The following is a 26,496-nucleotide window of genomic DNA, read 5'->3' as shown; positions in this document are numbered from 1 at the left end:
AAAAGGAATTCAAATAGAGTGCCAAGGCAGATGTGGAATGGATTTGAGTAGCAACAATGTGTTTTAAGAGAGAAAAAAAGGTTGGAGATAGATGTTAATATGCAAGATTGTGGAATGAAGACTTTTAAAGAAAAAGATGGAAATTTTTAAAAAGCGCAGAACAACTGCAAAGGAAAGAACTATTTCCATTAAAAATCACCAACATTTTTGTGGTAGTTTTGTGACCAGTCAATTTAATAGGATAGTGAGGAACAGAAAGTGGGCCTCATGGATAAGGTGAGCTCAGAGAGAGCATGAGTGGAGAGAAAACAGAAACTGAATAGAGGAATTCAGGACTAGGGCAAGGGAAGGGGGAATATTAGAAGATTAGCCAGCTGAAGTAGAAAAAGGGTATGGAGAACCCATGCTAGATGACTAAAGAAATTGAGGGTTTGGTTAAGAAAAAGAAGGAAGCATATGTCAGGTATAGACAGGATAGATCGAGTGAATACTTAGAAGAGTATAACGGAAGTAGGAGTATACTTAAGAGGGAAATCAGGAGGGCAAAAACGGTTAAAGGTGGATAAATCCCCAGGACCTGATCAGGTGTACCCAAGAACTCTGTGGGAAGCTGGAGAAGTGATCGCTGGGCCTCTTGCTGAGATATTTGTATCATCGATAGTCACAGGTGAGGTGCCGGAAGACTGGAGGTTGGCAAATGTGGTGCCACTGTTTAAGAAGGGCGGAAAAGACAAGCCAGAGAACTATAGACCGGTGAGCCTGACCTCAGTGGTGGGCAGGTTGTTGGTGGTAATCCTGAGGGACAGGATGTACATGTATTTGGAAAGGCAAGGATAGTCAACATGGCTTTGAGCGTGGAAAATCATGTCTCACAAACTTGATTGAGTTTTTTGAAGAAGTAACAAAGAAGATTGACGAGGGCAGAGCAATAGATGTGATCTATATGGACTTCAGTAAGGCGTTCGACAAGGTTCCCCATGGAAGACTGATTAGCAAGGTTAGATCTCATGGAATACAGGGAGAACTAGCCATTTGGATACAGAACTGGCTCAAAGGTAGAAGACAGAGGGTGGTGGTGGATGATTGCTTTTCAGACTGGAGGCCTGTGACCAGTGGAGTGCCACAAGGATTGATGCTGGGTCCTCTACTTTTTGTCATTTATGTAAATGATTTGGATGTGAGCATAAGAGGTACAGGTAGTAAGTTTACAGATGACACCAAAATTGGAGGTGTAGTGGACAGCTAAGAGGATTACCTCCGAATACAACAGGATCTTGACCAGATGGGCCAATAGGCTGAGAAGTGGCAGGTGGAGTTTAATTCAGATAAATGCGAGGTGCTGCATTTTGGGAAAGCAAATCTTAGCAGGACTTATACACTTAATGGTAAGGTCCTAGGTAGTGTTGCTGAACAAAAAGATCTTGGAGTGCAGGTTCATAGCTCCTTGAAAGTAGAGTCGCAGGTAGATAGGATAGTGAAGATGTTTGATATGCTTTCCTTTATTGGTCAGAGTATTGAGCACAGGAGTTGAAAGGTCATGTTTGCGGCTGTACAGGACATTGGTTAGGCCACTGTTGGAATACTGCATGCAATTCTGGTCTCCTTCCTATCGGAAAGATGTTGTGAAACTTGAAAGGGTTCAGAAAAGATTTACAAGGATGTTGCCAGGGTTGGAGGATTTGAGCTATGGGGATAGGCTGAACAAGCTGGGGCTGTTTTTCCTGGAGCATCGGAAGCAGAGGGGTTACAAAATTATGAGGGGCACGGATAGGATAAATATACAAAGTCTTTTCCCTGGGGTTGGGGAGTCCAGAACTAGAGGGCATAAGTTTAGGGTGAGAGTGGAAAGAATAAAAAAAAAGACCTAAGGGGCAACTTTTTCATGCAGAGGGTGGTACGTGTATGGAATGAGCTGCTAGAGGATGTGGAGAAGGCTGGTACAATTGCAACATTTAAGAGGCATTTGGATGGGTGTATGAATAGGAAGGGTTTGGAGGATAAGGGCCAGGTGCTGGCAGGTGGGACTAGATTGGGTTGGGATGTCTGGTCAGCATGGACAGGTTGGACCGAAGGGTCTGTTTCCGTGCTGTACATCTCTATGACTCTATGACACACATCAGAATCAGCTTAAAAGAAATGGTGACAATAATTCCATGAGGACCTAGTTTAACTTTGGAGGCAAAGCTGAAGCAGACTGGCCTAAAATAGATTTAGGAAGATGCTCTGCAGTTGAAGAAAATGGGGATTATTTCTCCACTGCAGGATGACTCTGGAATAGTGAGCAGATTATGCAGACAAAACGGGACCTGACGGTTTCAATAGGTTTGGCCAGATGTGGCAGTGGATGACTAGATTTTAGTCATATCCTTTTAACTCTGAAGTGTGAACTTAATTGGTTGGGGTCATGGAAAGAAGAGTGCAACACAGGGAGCAAGAAAAAGATGTTTCAATGGAAATTTAGAACATGAAGGAGGAGGTTGCTACAATGGAAGCAGAATAAAGTCTATCAAAAAGGCTGTGGCAAACTAACAGAGGGTCAAACACTTGCTGCTTGGAATTTTCAGAAAATTAGAGAAGGGAATAAAGTGAAACAAAAAAAATTGTGAAAAGAAAGAGCAGTAATGTAAACAGAATGATGCATTTGAGTCTGGTCTGGCAGCCAAGATGTACATGTGAATCAGTTACACAAGTCTAATTCCATAAAAATTAGGATTCTTAAGAAGCATGATAATAGACAAACAATGGGAGATGGTGATAATACAAAAACAAGTTCAGTGTTGAAGTCTGAGGTCATCTGGTAGCTATTGAAACAAGCTGCTTTCTGACTTTGCAGACAAATACAGTGAGTGCTGTCCAAAGACTACTTGAAATGGGAGCATTAGGGCACCCATGGATAGAAGTATTTTTGTTGGAACAAAGATCCAGAACATGTCCAGAGCCAGATGGTGAAGTTGGAGAACACCATTAAATCCAAAAGATACAGAAGTTTGCTTTTCTGATATTTTGGTCAGGAGGAGAAAGAAGCTGAAGTCTCTCAATCACAGAAGTGGTAGATGTGCAGTAGATTGACCCAAAGATCTATCAAGTATTGCGAAAATAAAAAAGCAGCTAAGTTACAGTTAGCATTACCATATAACCAGTGTAATCCACAGAAGAACAGAATCTTGATGTAGGGCTTCCAGGAGTTTGAAACCAAACTGAAGAAGATCTTCATATAGATTTTTCCAGACCGGTTATATATTTTTGCTGCCAAGTTGTTCAGGAAATGAGCCACAGTCAATCCTGAATAACAGCAAGATGTTATGTTATGCTGGGTGTTGCAGTTACTATGAACAGTCAGTCAGATAGGTGATGTAAAATAGAAAACCATGCACAAATATCAGATTAAACATCCAATGAAGTGGCAGCCATACCAACTAGGAGTCCTCAGTGACTCTTTCCACTGCTGAAAAGCACACAAATGTGCCACCAATGAGCCTATATACATTTTAAAGGCAAGTAGAGGAGAACTGCATGCAGTAACTGATGAGAACGCACAGCGATAAACCCTCTATGAAACCTCTCCCAGATGAAACTTAGCTAAGTTTTCATAAAATTTAGCCAATGGTATTGATGTCCAGGCATGTGAAATAAAATCTAAGAGAAAATAAATTGTTAAGTCTTCGTCAGATCTCAAGGTAGCGCAGGGGAACAACATTTAAATTATTACACAGAAGACATTTAAATTATCAGCTAACTTGAAGACACAATACACCCACTATTAGAATCATAGGAGTTTAAGTCAACCGAAGTGAGGATTTAGAAGAGGGAAAGGAGCAATAGATATGACTGAATGTTGATTGATGGACGAACATTGAGACACACTTCTCTAAGGAGCTACCTATGCAAGTGCAATTTTTTTAGATCCTAGAAGTCTAATACATTTAATAGTTGCCTTCCAAGTCCTTGAATTAAAAGAAATACAGAAAATCTTCAAAATAGATTAGACAGCACCTGTAGCAGGAGACACAAGTGTTTATATGTCAAGGCATTGGTTTTTCAGATTTTCAACATCATCAGTATTGTAAATTAGAGACTGCTCACACTGACTTTAAACTAAGTGATCTACAGTTACCTTAGTTGATTCTTTCCTAATGTTAACCAGAAATCACCAACTACACAATTTGCACATTTGAAAACTAAATATTTGATGCATTCTTTTTAAAAAAACAGATTTATTTCAACAACCTAGGCTGCATTCCATTAGGCCATGTTGATTAATCAACTTTAGGCTCTAATAACCATTTCTGAACTAATTCACTTTCTACAAAGAACTCTCAAAAAGTTAATTATCAATCTCTAGTACAAATATGTTTTTCCGTCACTTAAATAAAAAAAACAAGCACACTATAATGTTTCACAATTTGCATCACTTCATCCTCAAGTTCCATCCTCACTAATATTTCTTTACCAGGTTACTACATGACATTTCTTCAATTCATTCAAGAGATGTAGACGTTGCTAGCTGGGTCAGCATTTATTGACCATTCCTATTTGCCCTTGAGACGGTGGTGTTGAGCTATCTTTTTGAACCCCTGCAATTCATTTCATGTAGTAAAATAGAATTGAAAAGGAAAAAATGCTAACTCTAACTTCCTTTTCGCCTACTTACTGCATGATTTAAGTGCTTTTACACAGTAAGCATTCCTATCATTTTATGGATCTTGTATTGAAGCTTACTTGATGCAGATCTGTTTGCACAATATTTTAGCCAGTTAAATTAGTACCAGATCCTCTTTCCTATTCTTACAGGAAATTTATTCTATTGCATTGGTTTTACTATATGTTCATCTAATCTCACTTTTTAGACATCATACTCCTTTTGTTAGGTTTGGATTAAAATTTTCTTTCATCACAAAATTCGAGCCTGAACTGGTCATACCACATTGCAGTTAAGTATACTACAACAAATATTAAATAAATACTTTAATACAGCAATAAACCTACCATTTCAAATATGTCTTGTAACCATTGGACATATATCTCACAACCAGGCTTACAACATGTGTGAAAGAATGGAAAACCATTTCTTAAAAACAGCTAATACCTTCTAATATATTTTCCTCTACATTACAGCACTTCAGAAATCAGTGGCCATAAAGCACTTTTAATTATGAAGCCCATGAAAGGCTTTCTAGATATAAATGCAAGTTAAGTTTCAGGGAATGGAAGACTTCCTATTCACAAGAACAAAACAAGAAACAGGATGAATCTATCCAGGATAATTGCTACCTTACTACCTCCCTTAAATTATCTGCTGATACAAGTAATTAAACAACTCATGCACACAAACTGTATATTAAAAATACACTCAAATCCAAATAACTTGGTTAAAAAAACAAAATCACACAACACCAGGTTATAGTCCAACTTTTGGAAGTATAACTTTTGGAGTGTTGCTCCTTCATCAGGTGGTTGTGGAGAATGATCATGAGATGCAGTATTTATATCCTCATGGCCAGGCTCAACCAGGACCTTGGGTTCATGTCACACTACAGGTGACTACATAACACACACACACCTATGGGGTGAATTTGTATTTGCAGAATATTTGCAGATACATTCTATTTTGCTAAAAAAAAATGCACAGCCTGCAGGCAGTCAATCCATGCAATATTTAATAAATTCCACTTTGGAAATAGAACCAGTCAGACTCAAGATTTGGATATAGACAGGCTCTAACCTTACACCTTTAATGCACAGAGCAGAGATGTCATTTCTTTTAAAAATAAAACCTTACGTAATCTCGACAATGTGACTTAAATAGTTCTGGGATTTACATATTAATGAACGAAAACCTGCAAACCACTCTAAAAGATGGAAGACTTAACAACAAACTAGGTTTGTTCAATAGATCATTTTAGTTGCATGACACTGTAATCTTTTGCTATAAATTCTGTATCTTATGGTCCTGTTCCATACACACCTGATGAAGAGCAGCACTCCGAAAGCTAGTGCTTCCAAATAAACCTGCTGGACTATACCTGGTGTTGTGTGATTTTTAACTTTGCCCATCCCAATCCAACACCAGCACCTCCACATCATCACCAAATTACTTGGTTCACTTTCAGTTTTGAGTTGATAAGCAAAATTACTGCTAATATCTCAAAAGTCCCATCCGAAAGCTCTCAACTTTCTAAATTGGACATGCTATCATAAATCCTTCACTATTACTTAGTTAACTGTAAAAAATTGTAGGAACACTAAACACAAGGATTGCAGCAGATCAAAGAGAAAGTCAATTACAGCAATACCATCCAAGAGGTATATAATAAATGCTGAAATGCCATCTCATCAATATCCTGAAAACAAAATTAAAACAAAAAAAATGCTGAAAAATACCCAAATGACTTCAGGAAGACACAGCAATTACACCTTCTAATTGTACACAAACTATTCTTTAGCAGCAAGAGATCTTGAGTTTTACCTGCTAAATTGCTCCTAATTCTTCTAAAACAGCACAAACCAGTGGTGAACATCACAGTAGCATCAGGAGTTTACATACCATGGTAATAAAAGGGGGATTCATTCCTAAAATGTTGTTTGTATTTTTATATCACATTTTATTTGTAGACCTGTTGATACTTAATAATTGGGTCACATTCAATACAACAGTCAAAAAAAAAGCAAGCAATAGATTTGCGCTTTAGGAACAGGAATGCAAATTTAATCTCTGTAGAGATTGAATCTTTCCCCTTTTTACTTGTGGGAACACAGTCATTGTTACTGAAAGCAGAAAGTGAAAAACTTGGTCACATTCAAAATCATAACGGAACACAGTCTTATAACCGGAAACCACTGGGCTGGGCACAGCTCGCAATTCTGACCAAATTGCTTCCTGCATTCAAGGAGGAATAAAATTGCATTTAGAACAAGGACATTTTTCAGTAAAATCACAATGAAAATATATGGATCTCTCAGAATGAAATTTCAAATAGTCATCCCTGTCCAACTTCATAGTATGAGATTGGGTTAAAGAAGTTAGGGCATTTAAGACAAACAAGCTTTTTATGCAAGTTAAAACGCCTCAAAAGTGTTGGTATTACATAATTGATAACTAAAGTAAACAGATACCTCCTGCAATCATATACTTTGCTAAACACTATAAATATCCCTATGAGTCAATGGACTGCTTCAAAAGAATATTTTTAAATTACAATAATTCGGTCGTGAATCAATATTTGCAACAAAACCATGAAAATTAACTATTTGTTTATTCTGCACTAAAGAAATTAGTGGAGAAAAAGATTATTGATTTACTGTCAATAAATTAGAAAGTCTACAAACACCTAGAGATTAGGAAAATAATAAATGCAAGAGGAAAGCAGTCTGTTCAACAACTGAGCAGAGATGAAAGGAAAAAGTCTGAAAAGGCAATAACTATTCCACATGGGTGCAACACTGGAGTCATTTTAATATACAGAGATACGATTCAAAAAAAGTTGTCACAGCAATAATATTCAGGCTATAAAGATTTAATGCAAAGTCAAATTCACAACCATTTTTAAATACAAGACAAAGCTCTACAAGACTTGCAGAACTATACTGGAGATTTTGATTTAAATTAGTCACATTGTGTATTTATATTTTTTTATTTATATAATATAAATTATGTATTTATATCACATTAGTCTCACCATTAAAACAAGTTATAATTTTGTTCATTTCAGAAGTAAAAAGAGTAGTTTCACACTTCAACAGAACATAAGCAAAGTCGCTACTTGACTACTACGCATACACATTGCTTATTAGTAATGCCAAAACTAGAGCCACCGGAATAGAATCAAAGTTTCAACACAGAGAAAAAAAAACATTCACCACACCCTCATAAATATTAAAAAAGCTTCAATCAGAAGTCTTCAAGTGTTGTTTTATTCAACTAAAAAAAAACACTAGAAACTACACCCAGAGCTAAGAAAAATATTTATGAGGCTGCTATCTGTGCCTGAGAAAACAGCAGGGAGCATAATAATTGCAGTGAGCAGTTAAAAAGCACAAAATCAGAGGCACTTTTGGGCCATTAAAAAAAAGTATCAGTTTCTGCAATCAGTAAATTGGACCAGAAAACAATTTATCTTTAAATTCCTGACAAAGCTGCAAGTCATGAATGCTATTCCAATTAAAATCAGTCTCTAAACATGCCTCCAGGACACCAATATTTACTGAATGTAAAAGCTTGAAACGGTTTTACAAACGGACAAAAAAAATCCGATCACTGGTGTTAAGATGCACTGCAGAAACTACATACATAAAAATCACAAATGGCTCAGTGCAGCAGAAATCTATAAACTTTCCTGACAGGAAGTGACTTGCACAATTTGGCATGTTTTACTGCTCAGCAGCAGCATTCCTGGAGGAAGAAGCAATTTTAGCTGCAGCAGCTTTTCCCATGTTATGCAGAATCATATCATGCAAGAGATTTTCTTCCGAAAGTCATTCCACAAAAGTTTAAAATATTTACAACATATGCAGAATTCATAATTTAGTAGCTTGCTTCAAATTGTTTTCCACTAACGTGTTCTATTCAGCTGCTAAAAATGTAGCAAATGAAAGCAAATAAAATTCTTCTACAGCTTTATACACCAAAGATTAAGTATAAAGAAATGTTTTTTCTTCTTGCATTTATTAAATTTGCAAGTAATCATCATTACGACTGGATATGACTGAAAGGGGATGCTTTGGGGGTGGAGCAGGGGAAAAAAAAAAGTGTGTGAAGGGAGTAGTCAATGGTGGTGGGTCGGAAAGATATACAGGATTTAAAATAATCTACCCGAAAGACTGCACAAGAGTGGTCATAAGGAAAATCACCTGATTTTAATTTGGCCACAGAATGACAGCACGAGGTAAAAAAAAACACAAAACTTAATCATAAGCCAGAGCATTCAATTATAAACAAATTGCAGAACCAAGACTCCAAAACATCAGTATAAATCTTTACGTAATAAAAATATAAATCAGACTTGGAAAAATAAAATTACTGACCATTAAAAAGTCAGCTTTGAAATACAGTCAGTTATAACTACCAGGGTCTGCACCATCTGTGGAGATGGATATTTGACATGATAATTCTATTGTAATATTTAAATTGCTAGTAACACAAATCACATGTACAGAGAGCAGATTTTAAATGTTCGCAACAGAGGTCTTATCTCCTGGCTTGTGAACAAGGAGGAGCCCCTAGGTTTGAGACCATCCTGAGGGGATCTTGGCATTATGGACTTAAGTTGGAAATCTTGCCAGAGGATGGCAGCTCTCCATTGCTCGTCAGTGCCACTGTGAGCATCAACAACTGCTGGCAACACATCCACCCGAGATCCAGGACTGCTGAAGCCAACTGTCATTCTAGTCTGAAGACACCCAGTCTCATTTCAGATTTCTGCCTACTTAGATAGGAGAACTTCTTATTATATCAGTTTTAGTGGGTTTTGGGGTCTAGAGGCACAGTAGTGTCCATACCTGTGTGACAGAAGGTCCAGGTTCAAGTCCAACCTGCTCAGAAGTGTGTCATAATAGGGTGATTAGAAAAAACTCCAGGATTGTTAAAAGACTCCAAAGTTGTGCAGGGGGTTGTGAGAGGCAGGGGGCGGGAGGGCTTTAGCAGCCCCAAACCTTCCCAATGCCAACTCTATCTTAAAAAGTACTCTAGTAGAACACCACCCCTGGGAGCATAAGAAACTGGAGTTCTTTTATTCCATTCCCTTCTTGGCAACACTCCTATTCCCCCATGGGTTGTATATTAATTGCCACTTGAGGATCTCAACTGACAGTAAGACTGTGCAATGTCTTTGTCCTAGACTTGGAGGAGTCAGACCTGGGAAAGCACAGAGGCATTGCACCATCTCAACTGGGTTTTAAATACCACGTTTGAATTCCATCCACAGAAACATGCCCAGAGACAGCAAGTGGCTAGTCTCTCTGGCTACGACTAGATCATAGCAGTTGATTAAGAATTTAAATCATAAATACTCAAAAATAACACACCCCAAAACTAAAATAGTGATAACATTTAGAAAAAAAAGTGTACATTTAAAATTTACAAAATGCTCCTGATTAAAATAATTATGTATCACAGCAGAAGTGTCCAGCAAGTTTGATTCCTAAAAACAGTTGTTATTCTTAAATAAACAAACAATCAACTGTTTACTAGTGAAGCTTAGGAACATAATTATTCAGCTAACTTTCTGGATTTTCAGGTTAGCTGTAGATAAACCAGCATGTCTGCACAAATTTAAAATACTAGTTTTTGAAATGATTGCAAAGTAATATTATAAGCTGAGTACACTCTATTATCCAATATTTTAATCAATTAAATGATTGGTTGAACATTTTACAATGACATAGTTGCTGTAATTCAATCAATCTGATTTAATCATTTTTAAAAATGATATTGATAAATAGACAAAAATTTCTTTCACATCTAATATGTACCAGAAAGCAATTCTACACTTCCATTCTTATCATGTGCTCCTTCTTTGCTCATTTCTCAACCTAAAAGAGCATCAAGAATCACAAACTATACTATCCATGTTACTTACCTAGAGAAGGGATATGGGAGCGGCCAAAAAAGGAAGTTTCCAATCACCACCTGGTTTACTGTAAAACACAATTTCTCTTGGGGCAAGTATAGAAATGTGACATTTTGCCTTCGCCACTTCAAGATTAAACTGCTCTCTTACACTCAAGTGCATAACATCCAGGAGTTGGGAGTGGGGAATTCGGACTTCCGACTGCCCCACAATAAGGCATTCAAAGCAAAGTTTAATGACTTCAACTTCACCTTCACCTTAAAGAGACATTAACAGATGGACAACAACTGGCCCTGTAAATAATGTTCATATTTCTGTGAACAAAAATTTCCTGAACTATCTTCATAATCCCTATTATGCAAAGAAACGTTGAGCTCTGAAGTTCGACAGCTTACAACGAGAATGTCAAGATTCACAAATCTTCTGAGCGAAGAAATTTTTCCTCCACCATGTCTTAAATGACTGACACTTTATTCAGAAACTAAGCACTTTTCTAAATTCCACAGCCCAAGGAAACATTTTGTCTGTATCTCTCCTACCAACCGCTTATGTTTCAATTGCATCATCTCTCATGCTACTAAATTTCAGGAAATACAGGCATTTTTAAAATCAGTTGAAAACCTTCTCATTTAGTCTCACAGTTTCTCCAAGGAAAGTGCATACTTCCTTAGATAATGAGCCAAACATGGCACAAAGTATTCCAAGTATGGCGTCACCATCCAATCTGTATTAAGACTTCTTTATTCTTGTACTCCAATCCCTTTGCTAACAGACTACTTGTCTACCTAATTGCTTGCTATATCTGCATATCAACTTTCATCGGTTGCTTTTGAACACAACTATTTTCCAATCTCTCACCATTCAATTTTTTTTATTTTTCCTACTAAAAAGGTGAGAAAGCACAATGACAAAATAAATCACCTTCCAACAGTCCTGCTGCAGATAGGGAATAAAACAATAAATGTCAAGTGGTCCGGGGCAGTTGCTATGCAAACAAGCGATCCAAAAGTAAAATAAAAAACTAAACTGGTTCCTTCAAGAGAACATTTATATGTTCCCAACTCAATTATTTTTAAATTCAGCAAACCAAATCTTAAACTAATTATTATCCATAATTGTGACTAATGAAAGGGATTAAGTGCAACAACTAGAACAAAGCATTCTGGATTTGTAAGCAACTAAAGAATCACTGCACGTTTCTTTATACTGCCAATACTCAGACTTCTATACTTTCAGGTACAGTACACTTTGAGATCCAGTGTAATCTTATCCACACACACACAGGAAAGTGTGCTAAATTGACAGCAGAGTGAAATTCAGCACTGGGCATAACGAGTCAGGACAGGATTTAACGCCAGAAGGTTTGAAGGCTCAACACAAGGGGCAGGTGTAAGATATCCAAGACCTGTTAGAAGATGCCAAAGACTTCGTGATAAGTTTAAAGATGCACAAAGAGATGGGAGAAAGTCATTTGTTATTCTAGGATCTGGAATTCTAAAATCAGGAAACATCTGGATGATTCCTCAGGAGGTCATTAATTCAATTCAGGATAGCCATTTATGTGTCAATGCATGAAGCTGGAGGGCATTTCCTGCAGTTTTTGACAAAATGGGACCAAATAAAACAATTTTAACTTTAAATAGAAGAAAAAAAGGAGAAGGATTTCATTTTGCAAAAATATGCTTTATTCATGAAGTACATTACAAGCAGGTTACTCCTCATTTGAGGCATCTGAGTGCAAATACTCAATGCAAAAATAAACATGAGAACATTGACCAATACATACTACTTACATTTCAAATATAAATGATGAGGGGTTCTCAAGATTAACAGACCTTTGGATTATCATGCCAGATAGAGTGTACATGGTGGGCTTTTCCCTGTGCCTTGACACTGGCTGTCCCAAACATCAGTGTGCCCCTCAGCATGTAGTCCTAGATCTTGAAACATGCCACTCTGCAATACTCAGTGACGCCCAGACCAAGAAGCACCTTCCATAAGAGGTGTGGTCTTCTGGTGGTCCAGATGCAATTGATGTTTACCTCAGTGTGCTATATGGAATGTTCCCTAGGATGCACAGAGTACTGCAGCACAGAGTTGGTTCTACAAACTCCACTTAAAACACTGCAGCTCTCTCCAGACCTTCTTTGCAAAACCATATTCCACAAGTTTCTTCAGCAGCACAGCTGTCAAGAGCAGCATATGGAGGGGCAGAGAGAGTCCAAGTATACAAGAAAAATCTGATGAACAGTGCCCTTCTCACCACCAGCCAAGCTAAGTCCCTGTGCTTGTTGGAAAGTTTTGGTAATGAGGCGTTCTCCTCAAGGTATCAAGAATATTATAAGTTGACCACTGCCTGATGAACTTGTAATCAAAAATAAAACTTTTTCTATAAAGGAAAGGTGACAATTGTATGGTCCAACAACTTGGAGCGTTCTGCATCAATAAGGCCATAGCAATGCTCTGCATCACAGAACATTTGCAGAACACAGTAAGCAAAGGTCAAGCGTGTCACTAAAAGCCTCCGCACCGCTTCTCCAGATAAGGTTTAAAGTGGATTAAATCTTTGGTTCGATAGAGAGGAGGGCAGTATTTAACCCTGTGCTTTACATTCACTTCTTTAAGTATCATATGTCTGATTTATTGAAACAGTCATAAAATCAGAAATAAGAATGCATTATTTAGCCTACAGATCCATAATCATTTCTAGCCACAAATCCATCCAGCTCAGAGTTAAACAGAACCTTGATGACTGACTCAATGCCAAATTTGGTTTCTTCTCACAATCTAGTTCCGTACAAGCCTCTCTGCAACATTGTCAGTCAGCTTTCAAACTCACCGCTTTTGCTACCAAACTCTAGCCAGGGTCTTCATCACTCAAGGTTCCAGTTTCCTGATCATATCATGCATCAATTCCCACATCTCCTATCAGCAGATCCTCTTTCAATACTGATTCCCAGGGTTTCTGCATGCTGATTTAAGAAATGGTCAAGTTTGAAATTTCTCAGCCTCACATCGCTACTTTTGTAGCTCTCTTCCTAGACCTCAATCCTGCATGCACTTCCCTCAACACCAGGCTTCTGTTTCCCTTTCCTCAGTGCCCATGCATTGCTTTCAGTTCTCAATGCTGGAGTTCAAAAAATCCGCATAAAAGTGTGCTATTGTTCTGAATAACTGTGGCTCAAATCTGTAAAGGAAGGGAAGATCAATAACAGGTTGCCAAGAACACTTAGGGGAAAGTGAGGACTGCAGATGCTGGAGATCAGAGTTTAAAAATGTTCCCGAAGGACTTATGCCCGAAACGTCGATTCTCCTGCTCCTTTAATGCTGCCTGACCTGCTGCGCTTTTCCAGCAACACATTTTTATGCCAAGAACACTTAAGTGCTTCATTCTTGACAGAATAACATTAACTGAGCTGTCAGATGCAAATTATTCAAATGGAGTTGACACAAAAGGAACATCTGGAGTAAATAAAAACCTTTATGAGATATGTTTATGACAAAAACAAAACAATGCCCCTCCATTTGTTTCAGAGACAAATGCATATGGTATGGCACTGAACTATAAAGGCTACAAATCTTGCAGGTTTGATCTTTGTTCTATACCAAATTGAATGCAATTTTTTAGTAGGGGAATTGCAAACTTCCCAAAAAGGAGCAAACAGTCTGGCTCCACTCATTTTCTAGTGATGTCTTGGATCAGGCTTCACAGGCCACACAGCCTGTTACACACAGCTTAGATTTGCAGGTGAAGGAGTGTCAGTGAACAGGGAAGCAGATGGTCCAGAGTATTGATAGAAACATACATCTTAGGCTGCAATGACAACAAAAATTGCTGGAGATCAGTGGGTTAAGCAGTGTCCATGGAGAGAAAGCAAGCTAAAAGTTGAGAGTCTAGATGGCTCTTCAGAGCTTCTAAGGCTGCTACTTCTCCTGAAGGTGATAAAACTGATTTTTTTTAAAAATTGACCAGCCTAATTAATTAGGCTAGTTGCTTTATTTACTTCAGATCCACCTAAAATATAAAGATAAAATTATTTCTCAATTTCCTCTTAGTGTCAATTGACACTCTACAAAAAGGTAGTCCTGGCATATTTTATATTTACACTATGCAAAGTGCAATCACCTTCCTTCCAGTTGAACTGGAATCAGAATTGCCTCATTGCGGTTGCTCTATAGCAGAGGTGGGGAACCTGTGGCCTTCGAGGCCATTGTGTGTGGTCTTTTGAATAAATTCAAATTTTGCAGAACAAATCTTTTATTTTTTATTAATTTTTTTTGTCCTTTATTTTAATCTTAAAATGAATGTATTTAAAATACCAGAGAGTAAAAGAAAATTCAACGAAATAATCCTCACAAACTGACCGGCACAATTTTAAAAATGTGAATTTTGAAGAATACATAATTGAAGTTTCTTGGATGCGGCCTTGTTAGATTACAACTAACATAATGCAGCCTCCCAACATGAAAAGGCTCCCCACCTCTACTCTATAGAATAAACTCCCAAGAGTCTATAGATGTCTCATTTCTATAAAACTGTACTAACTCGGTATATACTTATCTAAAACTCCATAATATAACCTCCTTTATGACTTAGAACATAGAAAGATACAGCGCAGTACAGGCCCTTCGGCCCTCGATGTTGCGCCGACCGAATCCTACCTAACCTACACTAGCCCAATAACTTCCAAATGCCTATCCAATGCCCGCTTAAATGACCATAAAGAAGGAGAGTTCACCACTGCTACTGGCAGGGCATTCCATGAACTCACAACCCGCTGTGTAAAGAATCTACCCCTAACATCTGTCCTATACCTACCACCCCTTAATTTAAAGCTGTGTCCGCTAGTAACACCTGACTCCATTAGCGGTAAAAGGTTCTCAGTGTCGACCCTATCTAAACCCCTAATCATCTTATACACCTCTATCAAATCTCCCCTAAACCTTCTCTTCTCCAATGAGAACAGCCCCAAGTGCCTCAGCCTTTCCTCATAAGATTTTCCTACCATTCCAGGCAACATCCTGGTAAACCTCCTCCGCACTCGTTCCAATGCCTCCACATCCTTCCTATAGTATAGCGACCAAAACTGCACACAATACTCCAGATGAGGCCGCACCACAGTCTTATACAGTTGCAACATGACCTCAGGACTCCGGAACTCAATTCCTCTACCAATAAAGCCCAGTACACCATATGCCTTCCTCACAGCACTATTTACCTGGGTGGCAACTTTCAGAGATCTGTGTACATGGACACCAAGATCCCTCTGCTCATCCACACTACCAAGTAGCCTACCATTAGCCCAGTAATCCATCATCTTGTTACTCCTACCAAAGTGAATGACTTCACACTTAGCTACATTGAATTCCATTTGCCACCTTTCTGCCCAGCTCTGCAACTTATCTATATCCCGCTGTAACCTACCACTTCCTTCCTCACTATCCACAACTCCACCGACTTTTGTGTCATCCGCAAACTTGCTTACCCAGCTTTCAAGCCCTTCCTCTAGATCATTTATAAAGATAACAAAAAGCAATGGTCCCAAAACAGATCCTTGTGGTACACCGCTAGTAACTGCACTCCAAGATGAACTTAGTCCATCAACTACTACCCTCTGTCTCCTTCCAGCCAGCCAATTCCTAATCCAAACCTCTAATGTATCCTCAATGCCATACCTCCGTAGTTTTAGCATTAGCCTACCATGGGGAACCTTATCGAACGCCTTACTAAAATCCATATCCACGACATCTACTGCTTTACCCTCGTCCACTTCCTTAGTCACCTTCTCAAAGAACTCAATAAGGTTTGTGAGGCACGACCTGCCCTTCACAAAACCATGCTGGCTATCCTTGATCACGTTATTCCTATCCAGATGTTCATAAATCTTATCCCTTACCATTCTCTCTAAGACTTTGCCCACCACTGAAGTCAGACTCACTGGCCTATAGTTACTAGAAATAGTTACTTCTTTAATACTTAACTGAACATCAGGCTGGTTGTCCTTTATGATCACCTGTACTAGCCTACAAGTGAATAATATGGTCAATAGTCTAATCCTATGGTACCACAAATTTTCAATTATTTCTCAAACATATCCAACAGAGAGAGTTCATAATTCTTAAGCAGAGTATGCAACTTATCTAAGTTATGCATTAAACTAAATTTGGTTCACATAATCTATTCAGCTTCTCTTGGGATTATAAGATTATAAGACTACAAGACATAGATGCAGAAATAATGGCATTCAGCCCATCAAGTCCCGGTTGATAAGCTTCTCAACCCCATTCTCGCACTTTCTTCCTGGAACCCTTGATTCTCAAGAACCTATCTTAAATATACTCAATGATCTGGCCTTCACAGCCTTCTGTGGCAATGAATTCCATAGATTCAGCACTCTCTGGCTGAAGAAGCTTCTCCTTATCTCCGTTCTAGAAGATCTTCCCTTTATACTAAGGCTGTGCCCTCGGGTCCTAGTCTCTCCTACCAATAGGAACATCTCCCCAACATTTACTCTGTCCAGGTCATTCAGTATTCTGTATGTTTCAATTAGATCCCTGCCTCATCCTTCTAAACTCCTCATAATGTAGACCTAGAATCCTCATTCATTCCTCATAGGCTTTTCATTCCTGGGACCATTGTCGTGAACCTCCTCTGAACACACTCCAAGGCTGTACATCCTTCCTGAGATATGGGACCCAAAACTGCTCACAACGATAACAATTCCAAATAGTTTCTTATTTCAGATCTGAAAATACAATTTTTGCATGCAGTATTCCATGTCAAGTAGTCATTGGCAATCGCTCACTAACGAGCATGACAGCCCACCTAGAGAATTCCATGTCACAGGTCATAGGTTCAATGGTTCTTTACGCAGCTGATTAGCCCAATCTTACACCTGGAAACACGTGGCTGTAAGAACTGGCCCTTGGCTTTGAGAATACTGGCATTCTCTTCTCGGATTCCATTTCTGTACTTGGTCTTGCCAACAGGTGTCCCTTCATACGGGAGCTTCTGCCAAGGGAGGCACTGTGGCTCAGCGGTTAGCACTGCTGCCTCATAGCGCCAGGGACCTGGGTTTCGATTCCAGCCTTGGACAACTACCTGTGGGGAATTTGCTCATTCTCCTAGTGTCTGTGCGGGTGCTCCAGTTCCCTTCCACAATCCAAAGATGTGTAGGTTAAGTGAATTGGCCATGCTAAACAGCCGATAGCGTTCAGGGATGTGTAGGTTAGGTGCATTAGTCAGGGGTAAATGTAAAGTAATGGGGAATGGGTTTGGGTGGGATACTCTTTCGAGGGTTGGTGTGGACTTGATGGGCTTACAGGCCTGTTTCCACACTGTAGGGATTCTGTGAAGTCAGTTCCTTCCAAAAGAGGGTTTCCCACACGTTGACAACTATGATCCATTTCTTGAGGAAATACATCAGAGAGTCTTTGAAATGCTTCCTTTGTTCTCCTCTTGATCAAGTGCCTTTCTTGGACGGAGTGAAGATTTGCTTTGGTACTTGGAACTCAGGCATCCTAGGCAAGCTTGGTTTTGGATGATCACAGCATTTTTGCTGGTGCTATTGGTTCCTACAATAACACCAGATATTAATATGCCAGTCCTCACTGCTGATGTGCAAAACAACATAAATGGTAAGTCAAGGGCTCTGAAGTGGTGTCTATATGTGGTCCAAGTTTTGGAGTCATACTGAAGAGTTGGAAGGATTTTGATCGTAGATGTCACAGCCATTGAAAAGCAGAGTTATCCACATACTGAAGTTCCATAAGTGATTGTGGTGTAGTTTTCTTCTTGGCTTTAGCCATCTGAAGATTGAAATGTTTTCTGCCTATACTGTTGATAGGACTCTGAAGCTTGTTCTTGACAAGAAGAAGAACAAGAACAAGAATGGTAGCAATAAAAGATAGATGAAAGGTGGGAAGAGGAAGGGGAGGCGCGATGAAGTATCCTTCTTAAACTCCTTGTCGAGTATTCTTTCCTACAAATTCTTCTTCCCAAAAATAACATTCTATATAGAGTCACACAACATGGGAAACAGACTCTCTTCGATCCAGCCAGACCATCCCAAACTAAACTAGTCTCACGTGCCTGTGCTTGGCCCACATCCCTCCAAACCTTTCCTATTCATATACTTATCCAAATGTCTTTTAAACGTTGTAGCTATACCCGCATCCACCACTTCCTCTGAAAGTTTATTCCACACATGAAGATCTTCATTTCACAAAATGCACCTGTCTAAAACCTTGGAGACATTATTGCATTCCAACCAATTTTCACAGTAAATTCAGCTTGAAACCACTATACTTTAAGTGCTCTCTACGCACACACTCTGCATTCACCATGTAGTCATTAAAACATATTCATCCCCAATAATTCATTTCAATCTAAACAGAATTGTACACATTTTAACTACATAAGTATATGCTTACACTCAACCGGCTGATCTGTTGCATTATTGTCCTCAAAATTGCCATCTGACATCCCGTCTTCCACACAGCCAACTTCCATTCCTTTCTAATTTTATTTATTATCACCCTTCTCAATCATTTACCTCTCTTTTTCCTCAAATATTTGCCACTGTATCTGTGGGCTTTATTGAGGAAACTGGTTCCAAGCAGTAAAACCAGGCAAAGCTCATCATCTAATCGGCTTTTCTTGTTCCAATATGCATCATAACTTGGGGGGAAATTACAATTTATTACATACATTCCTCAAGCACAGTTTGACATATCAACAGTTTTACGCTAACATAAGCAATGTTAAGCATTCCATTAAAAACTGCTTGCATTATTACAGCACGAGTAAAATGGCTAAATATCCTAAAATAGTAATATGCTCAGAAACAATGACTTATTAATCTACTTCTCAACTCCTCAAGCACATATATCCATTCTTTATCAAGCTGATGGATCTTACATGAATTTTTGACTGTTCTCCACTTAAACTCAGGAAACTTTTCACCAGCCAAATGATTCTTTTTATCCTGGTGTCCGAAACAATCTGTACTTAACAAAAGCTCTGTTGTACACTACCCATTAGGAGTGGACTGGGTCAGCTGAAAGAACACAGGATGAGAAAGACATACAGACAGACAGACAGAGAGATATGTTGGTTGATAGAATAGCACTCAAGAAATTTCCAAAATTCCAAGTTTTGTATTGTGCCAGACTACCAACCAACTTTGTATAGTCTTAGGAGTGTTTTTGTTCCAAATGATCCTTTCTGTATGCTGTATCATAGAATCTCTACAGTGTGGAAGCAGGCCATTTGAACGGTATCCTATCCAGACCCGACCCCCTATCCTATGCCTGCATTTTCCATGCTAATCCACCTAACCTACACAATTTTTGGACTGCGGGAGGAAATTCACAGGGAGAATGTCCAACTCCATGCACAGTCAAATCTGGCTCTGTGAGGCAGCAGTACTAACCACTGAACCACTGTGCCACCTGTACAAGTCAAGTCATTTAAACTGTCTTACATCACTATCAAATGTTTCTCTGTGGTTATGCAAAATCTCTCCTCCTTGATCAAATTATTGTAAGCCAGCTCACATTGTGGAAATGCATGTCGCAGAGAAATGTCCAAGTTCTGCACATTATATTAGTCAGATAGTCCTCAAACACAATGACTCTTCTGAAGTGTTACATGAGTCCACTCATCTAGGACACTGGTTCTGATAGCTCATAATACATGGCACAAAACAGACACACTGTCTGTGCCTTCCATTATTACACTGAAAGCTGCACTGCTCATCTTTAAACCTTCTAGGATAAGCATCTCCAATCTAGGTTATATTAGCAGCTCATTTGTTTTAGCAGCACAAAAACAAAGGTTAACTATTTCATTACAGACTTTTGACATTACAGTCCTTCACAGAAGGTTATTCGTACCTGTTCTTTACAAATGCTTATCCATGATGGTCTTTTACATACTATAAGCACTCCTTAAGATAAAACAAAAAGGTTCTAAAAGTATAGTATACACTGCTACTTATGAAGTCACTTTAAAGATCAATGTGTTTATTGTTATTCAAATTCGCTTGTTTCTATTCCAAGTTTTGCAAAATAAAATCATTTGTAACCTAGCTTTAGAAAAATCCATTCATATATATATTAAAAAAAAAGAGGCAAATGAATGGTGAAGGAAGCCATTGTATTTGGACCCCACCACAAACTCCATTCATTTCACTTGCAGATTTGAAGTTGAACCAGATTGTTTACAGCATTGTGGTCATATTTAACCCAGAGATGACATTCTGACCGCATAACCTTGGCACTCAATGATCTATTTTCATCTCCTTAATACTTCTCAACTCCTCACCTACATCAGCTCACTTGCTGCTGATAAAAATGGTCATGGTATTAGAACCTCTAGACAATGACTGCTTCAACCAAATTGTAGCTGGTCTCCCACATACTGCCTTCCAGAAAATGTAGGTTATCCATTCTGCCACCTGTGTCTGTACGTATACCATTCTGTTCATCCATCACCCATGTGAGCACTGATCTATGACAACACCCAGGCAAGCAATACCTCTATTTTAAAATTGCTATTATTTTAATTATCTTTCTTGTTTTCAATCCATGGCCTCACCAACCTCCTCCAGCCCCACAACTTTCCAATATACCTGCATTCATCTAATTCGAATCTCTTGAGCCTCCAATTTTAATTGTTCCCTCATTGATGCCCTTGCATCAACTGTCAAAGGCCAAGCTGTGGAACTGCCTCCTTCACTCACTTTCCTCACCTAAACCTTTGGCCATCTGCCTTATGAGCTTGGTATCAAATATGCCTTTCTACTACTCCTATGAAGAACCTTGGGACACCACATTGTCATGGCACTACATAAAGTGTTGATATTTCAAGTAAGCTTCATTAGTTATGCTAACCATTAAAACAATACAATTGTAGGATATGTGGAACAATCCATCTTCCGCAACTACACTGGCACCACCCCCCACCTTTTCCTCCACTACATCGATGACTGTATCGGCGCTGCCTCGTGCTCCCACGAGGAGGTCGAACAGTTCATCAACTTTACCAATACCTTCCATCCCGACCTCAAATTCACCTGGACTGTCTCAGACTCCTCCCTCCCCTTCCTAGACCTTTCCATTTCTATCTCGGGCGACCGACTCAACACAGACATCTACTATAAACCGATTGACTCCCACAGCTACCTGGACTACACCTCCTCCCACCCTGCCCCCTGTAAAAACTCCATCCCATATTCCCAATTCCTTCGTCTCCGCCGCATCTGCTCCCAGGAGGACCAGTTCCAATACCGTACAGCTCAGATGGCCTCCTTCTTCAAGGACTGCAGATTCCCCCCAGACGTGATCGACGATGCCCTCCACCGCATCTCCTCCACTTCCCGCTCCTCCGCCTTTGAGCCCCGCCCCACCAACCGCCACCAAGACAGAACCCCACTGGTTCTCACCTACCACCCCACCAACTTCCGCATACAGCGTATCATCCGCCGTCATTTCTGCCAACTCCAAACGGACCCCACCACCAGGGATATATTTCCCTCCCCTCCCCTATCAGCTTTCCGAAAAGACCACTCCCTTCATGACTCCCTCGTCAGGTCCACACCCCTCACCAACCCAACCTCCACTCCCGGCACCTTCCCTTGCAACCGCAGGAAATGCAAAACTTGCGCCCACACCTCCTCCCTTACCTCTCTCCAAGGCCCCAAGGGATCCTTCCATATCCGCCACAAGTTCACCTGCACCTCCACACACATCATCTATTGCATCCGCTGCACCCAATGTGGCCTCCTCTATATTGGGGAGACGGGCCGCCTACTTGCGGAACGCTTCAGGGAACACCTCTGGGACGCCCAGACCAACCAACCCAACCACCCCGTGGCTCAACACTTTAACTCTCCCTCCCACTCCACTGAAGACATGCAGGTCCTTGGACTCCTCCATCGCCAGAACATAACAACACGATGGTTGGAGGAAGAGTGCCTCATCTTCCGCCTGGGAACCCTCCAACCACAAGGGATGAACTCAGATTTCTCCAGTTTCCTCATTTCCCCTCCCCCCACCTTGTCTCAGTCGATTCCCTTGAACTCAGCACCGCCCTCCTAACCTGCAATCTTCTTCCGGACCTCTCCGCCCCCACCCCACTCCGGCCTATCACCCTCACCTTGACCTCCTTCCACCTATCACATCTCCATCGCCCCTCCCCCCAAGTCCCTCCTCCCTACCTTTTATCTTAGCCTGCTTGGCACCCTCTCCTCATTCCTGAAGAAGGGCTCTGGCCCGAAACGTCGAATTTCCTGTTCCTTGGATGCTGCCTGACCTGCTGTGCTTTAACCAGCAACACATTTTCAGCATTAAAACAATACCACCTTCTGTTCAGAAAAACAATAGAAAGGCCTGTGGGAAGGAAAGATTGGTCAGAAAACTTCAATTAAAGCTCAAAGACAAACTTCTGTTTCTTTTAAGAGTTATACCTTGAAACACACACCATGGTAGAAAAATTAAACATTGAATTAAAAGACTGTGACTCTTTCAAACTCCTTGCCATATACAATTAATTACAGTCATGACTAAAAATATTAGTTAAAATTTTATTTCTCTCCAGCCAGAGTTTTATCTTCTAGTGATTAAGTGCAGCCTCTAAACGATATTCACTGCTCCAATTCAAGCCAACATTAGTAATATTCCTTTGCAAGCCTTCTACTAGTACTTTACAAGTTGCTATTCTTTACATTGGTGGATAGGGAGTCTCTGATCTGATTTATGCAACATGACAGCATCAGACCTGAAACCACTGAACAAAGACGATTTTTTTTTCGAACTTATAAGGAATATCCAAGTGAAGCTCAACACAACGCAGCCTCCGCAAGCAGCTAGAGAGAAAAAAAACTGGGGCTTAGCTTAACATTGTGAAATTTTCTCTCAGCAGAGCCAGCGCATCATTCGGTCGAAACTGGAAACCATACAAGGCATCGTGTAACCGCGATGTCAACAGCATTCATGCTGTTTTGTGTGTGGGGTGGGGGAAAGAATTGGCAAAAGTGGTGACGGCACACCCATCAAAAATCAAGACTTTACCCAGTTTCTCCACCAGCTTGAGCATCACTCCTCCTATATGCACCTCTCCGGTCACTCGGAGGGAAACATCGCGGTTCAGGTCAGTCACAAGAACATTTAGTTCCCACGTCCCATCAGCGTAACAGCCATCCGGCATTCGAATTCCGTCCAGTGCCATCTTTCACCTGGGGACAGTGAGAGAGTTAAATTAACTGGTTAGAACTAAACGATAACATTAAATGATCGGCTTTTGGAAGAAGCAGACAATGTCATTTACTGAAGTGGTGACAGCACAGCAAGAGACGCAGCAGTCCAGATCTTGCAGCCAATGCAGATTGAAAGCATTAACAGGCGTCAAAGTGAACACAAAGATCAAATCGAATTGAAGGTCTTTGCACGTACAAAGCAACTGCAAGGAGTGGGCCACGCATTTTCCGTTATAGGGCTTCAAATTACAGCTCGATACTCACGGCGTTGCTGAAAACCTGTTGAAGTCGGTTTTACACGCTATCGTATAGATGTATCTTAAAAGTTGCACGTTCTCGGGAACAAAACGAAGCTACGCAATCCCTAACTGCTCAGACTGTGTGCGGCTAGAAACTAACTACACTTCAGAAAGGGCTGATTTACGACCGTGCAGCTCACAATCTGAAGCGGATTAAAAAAAAGACACAGTCTACAGGATAAAAGAGATCAGCGCGGGGGGGGGGGGGGGGGGAGGAGATAGGAGGGGCTTCGAAGCCCATCCGCCCGACAATGCAAACCAAACCCCTGGTCCCCTCCTCTCCCCCCCCCCCCCCCCCCCGCCCCCACTTTCCACAAATACCATCCTCCATCTGAAACCCCACCGTGTCAGAGCCCTCCCCGTTTGTCACTCGATCCAGATGGTGGCCAGGGACAGCGCTTCCATACAAATTCACCACCCCCACCCCTCCTCCTCCCCCCCGCCACCCTCACCACACACACACACACACACACACACACAAAAACAACAACAAAAAAAAAAGAAACAAACGAATTATTTGAAAATCTGCCCTCACCAGAGAGCGGAGCCGGACCAAAGTCCACCAAAAGCGAATATGCAGGCCGGGTTTCTAAAGTGTGGCGAGGGATTTAACTCGACAGCAACAGTTATAGACCGGGGGGGGGGGGGGGGTAATAATCCTAACATGTAAACATTAAAAATTACCTCCGAAAGTAAATGTCGGTGACAGCCCAGCGATATCGGCAGCGATGGAGGAACAGAGTTTTCCCACGGGCGCAGGGGTCCAAGCTGGCGGCCGTTGGCTGGACGGTTAATGGAGTCACTCCTGGGGCGGGATTTCCACCCCCTCCCCCTCTCAGCGTCGCCGTAAACTTCAATCTCAGCCTGTGGCATTCACAGCCCGCTATCCATGTCTGAGTGAGTGCCCCGGCACCAGGCAGCAGCACCGCCCCTCCTCCCTCTCCTTTTTTTCTCCCTCTCTCTCTCTCCTTCCCTCCTCCGCGCTCAGGATCCAGCTCGAGCCCAAGCCGAGCCTCCGCTGCCTTTTATGGAAATGAGGAGCAGCAGCGCCGCACATCCGGGCCTCGAGCTGCCCAGATTGATGCCGAGACCGCATTCCCGTTAGCACGGCCCGTCCTGCACGGCGCAGACCCCCGGACCCGCAAACCCCGGAGCCCGCTGCAAACATTTCCACTCCTGCACTTTTCCCCCATTTCTCTTCCTTCCCCTGCGATGTCCACCTCACTATTCGGCGTTGCCATGGAGCCAGCTTTTTTAACCGTGCGCTGTAATTCAGAAGGAATTAACCCACGCGGGTGTAATTTTGTTCGAGTCAGCAGGGAGATGTGTGGGCCCATTCGATGATATAAATACAGTTTTATGAGCATACTAACAAGGAACAGGGCTGGCCATTCAGCCCCTCAAGCCTGCCCCATTATTCAACGTGATTGCAAACTCAAATACGTATTCCTGTCTACCCCGGCTACTCCCTTGTTTAACACAAATCTATCCACCTCTGACTTAAAAATATCGAAAGGCACTGTTTTCCAACACTTCATCAGGAAACGTCCCAAATTATCACAATCCTCCGAAAAAACGCCCACGCTCTGTTTAATTGGGTAACCGTTCAGGGTCTGTCTTCTTACGGACTTTCATTTAAATAGCATCTTTCACAGAGCAAGACTAATCAACGGCATTATCAAATAGAATGTCAAACCATACCACAAAAGGAGAGGCTAGTACAGCCAACCAAATGCTTTATCATAGAAGTAGGTTTTAAGAAAGTCTTGCAGAAGGGAGAGGCAGAGTTTAGGGAGGGAACTTTGTAGAGGTTTAGGTCTCATCGTTTGAAGGTACAGTATTACGAGCTACCTGACAAAGGAACAGTGCTTCGAAAGCTTGTATTTTCAAACAAACCTGTTAGACTATAGCCTGGTCTCGTGCGATTTTCAACTTTGTCCACCCCAGTACAACACGCCCAGCTCCACATCATGACCGCCAAAAATGGAGCAATTAAAGTCAACATGCTCGACTAACCTGAGTTAGAGAAGCACAACAATTCCAAGACATTACAGAGATACAGTGAAGTAAGGACAGGATTGAAACAGTCACGTTTATAAGTAACAAATGCTACATTCAAGGAAAAATATTTATTAATTAAATCGTATTTACATCAGTTCCAAGTTATTACCTTTTAATTTTATTGCATTTGTTACCATTATGAGGTTCATTCAAATATATTTTGGGACTACGTCTTTTGGTTTGTACGTTTGTTATATTTTTGAGTTAAAGCATTAAATTTAGTGTAAATGAAGGGAGTTGTTTGATCTGTTCTCCCATCTACTTGATAGTAAATCTGTTCTGATGACGAATCACCAGACTTTAAACATTAAC

At 40.6% G+C, this 26,496-nt stretch overlaps 1 protein-coding gene across 6 annotated transcripts in view; it reads right to left on the bottom strand.

Annotated features, from left to right (window-relative positions):
- The window catches only part of fermt2 (FERM domain containing kindlin 2), a 149,995-nt gene extending 123,915 nt beyond the window's left edge, over positions 1-26,080 (bottom strand). For 3 of the 6 annotated variants that reach the window (XM_060829155.1, XM_060829158.1, XM_060829159.1), the window contains exons 1-2: positions 24,808-25,093; positions 23,640-23,803 (exon numbers count right to left, since the gene is read on the bottom strand). In XM_060829155.1, the coding sequence (XP_060685138.1) occupies positions 23,640-23,796 (157 nt within the window). In that variant the 5' untranslated portion in view covers positions 23,797-23,803; positions 24,808-25,093. Of the gene's footprint in view, positions 1-23,639; positions 23,804-24,088; positions 24,272-24,807; positions 25,094-26,019 lie in introns of those variants that run through there. The other 3 variants (XM_060829157.1, XM_060829160.1, XM_060829156.1) reach the window with 3 other exon arrangements.
- Positions 26,081-26,496: the final 416 nt, after the last annotated feature.

Source organism: Hemiscyllium ocellatum, chromosome 8, assembly GCF_020745735.1.
Source record: "Hemiscyllium ocellatum isolate sHemOce1 chromosome 8, sHemOce1.pat.X.cur, whole genome shotgun sequence".
NCBI classification, from domain to species: domain Eukaryota; kingdom Metazoa; phylum Chordata; class Chondrichthyes; order Orectolobiformes; family Hemiscylliidae; genus Hemiscyllium; species Hemiscyllium ocellatum.
The sequence above is the reverse complement of the archived record's forward strand: the minus strand, read 5'-3'. Positions and strand labels throughout refer to the sequence as shown.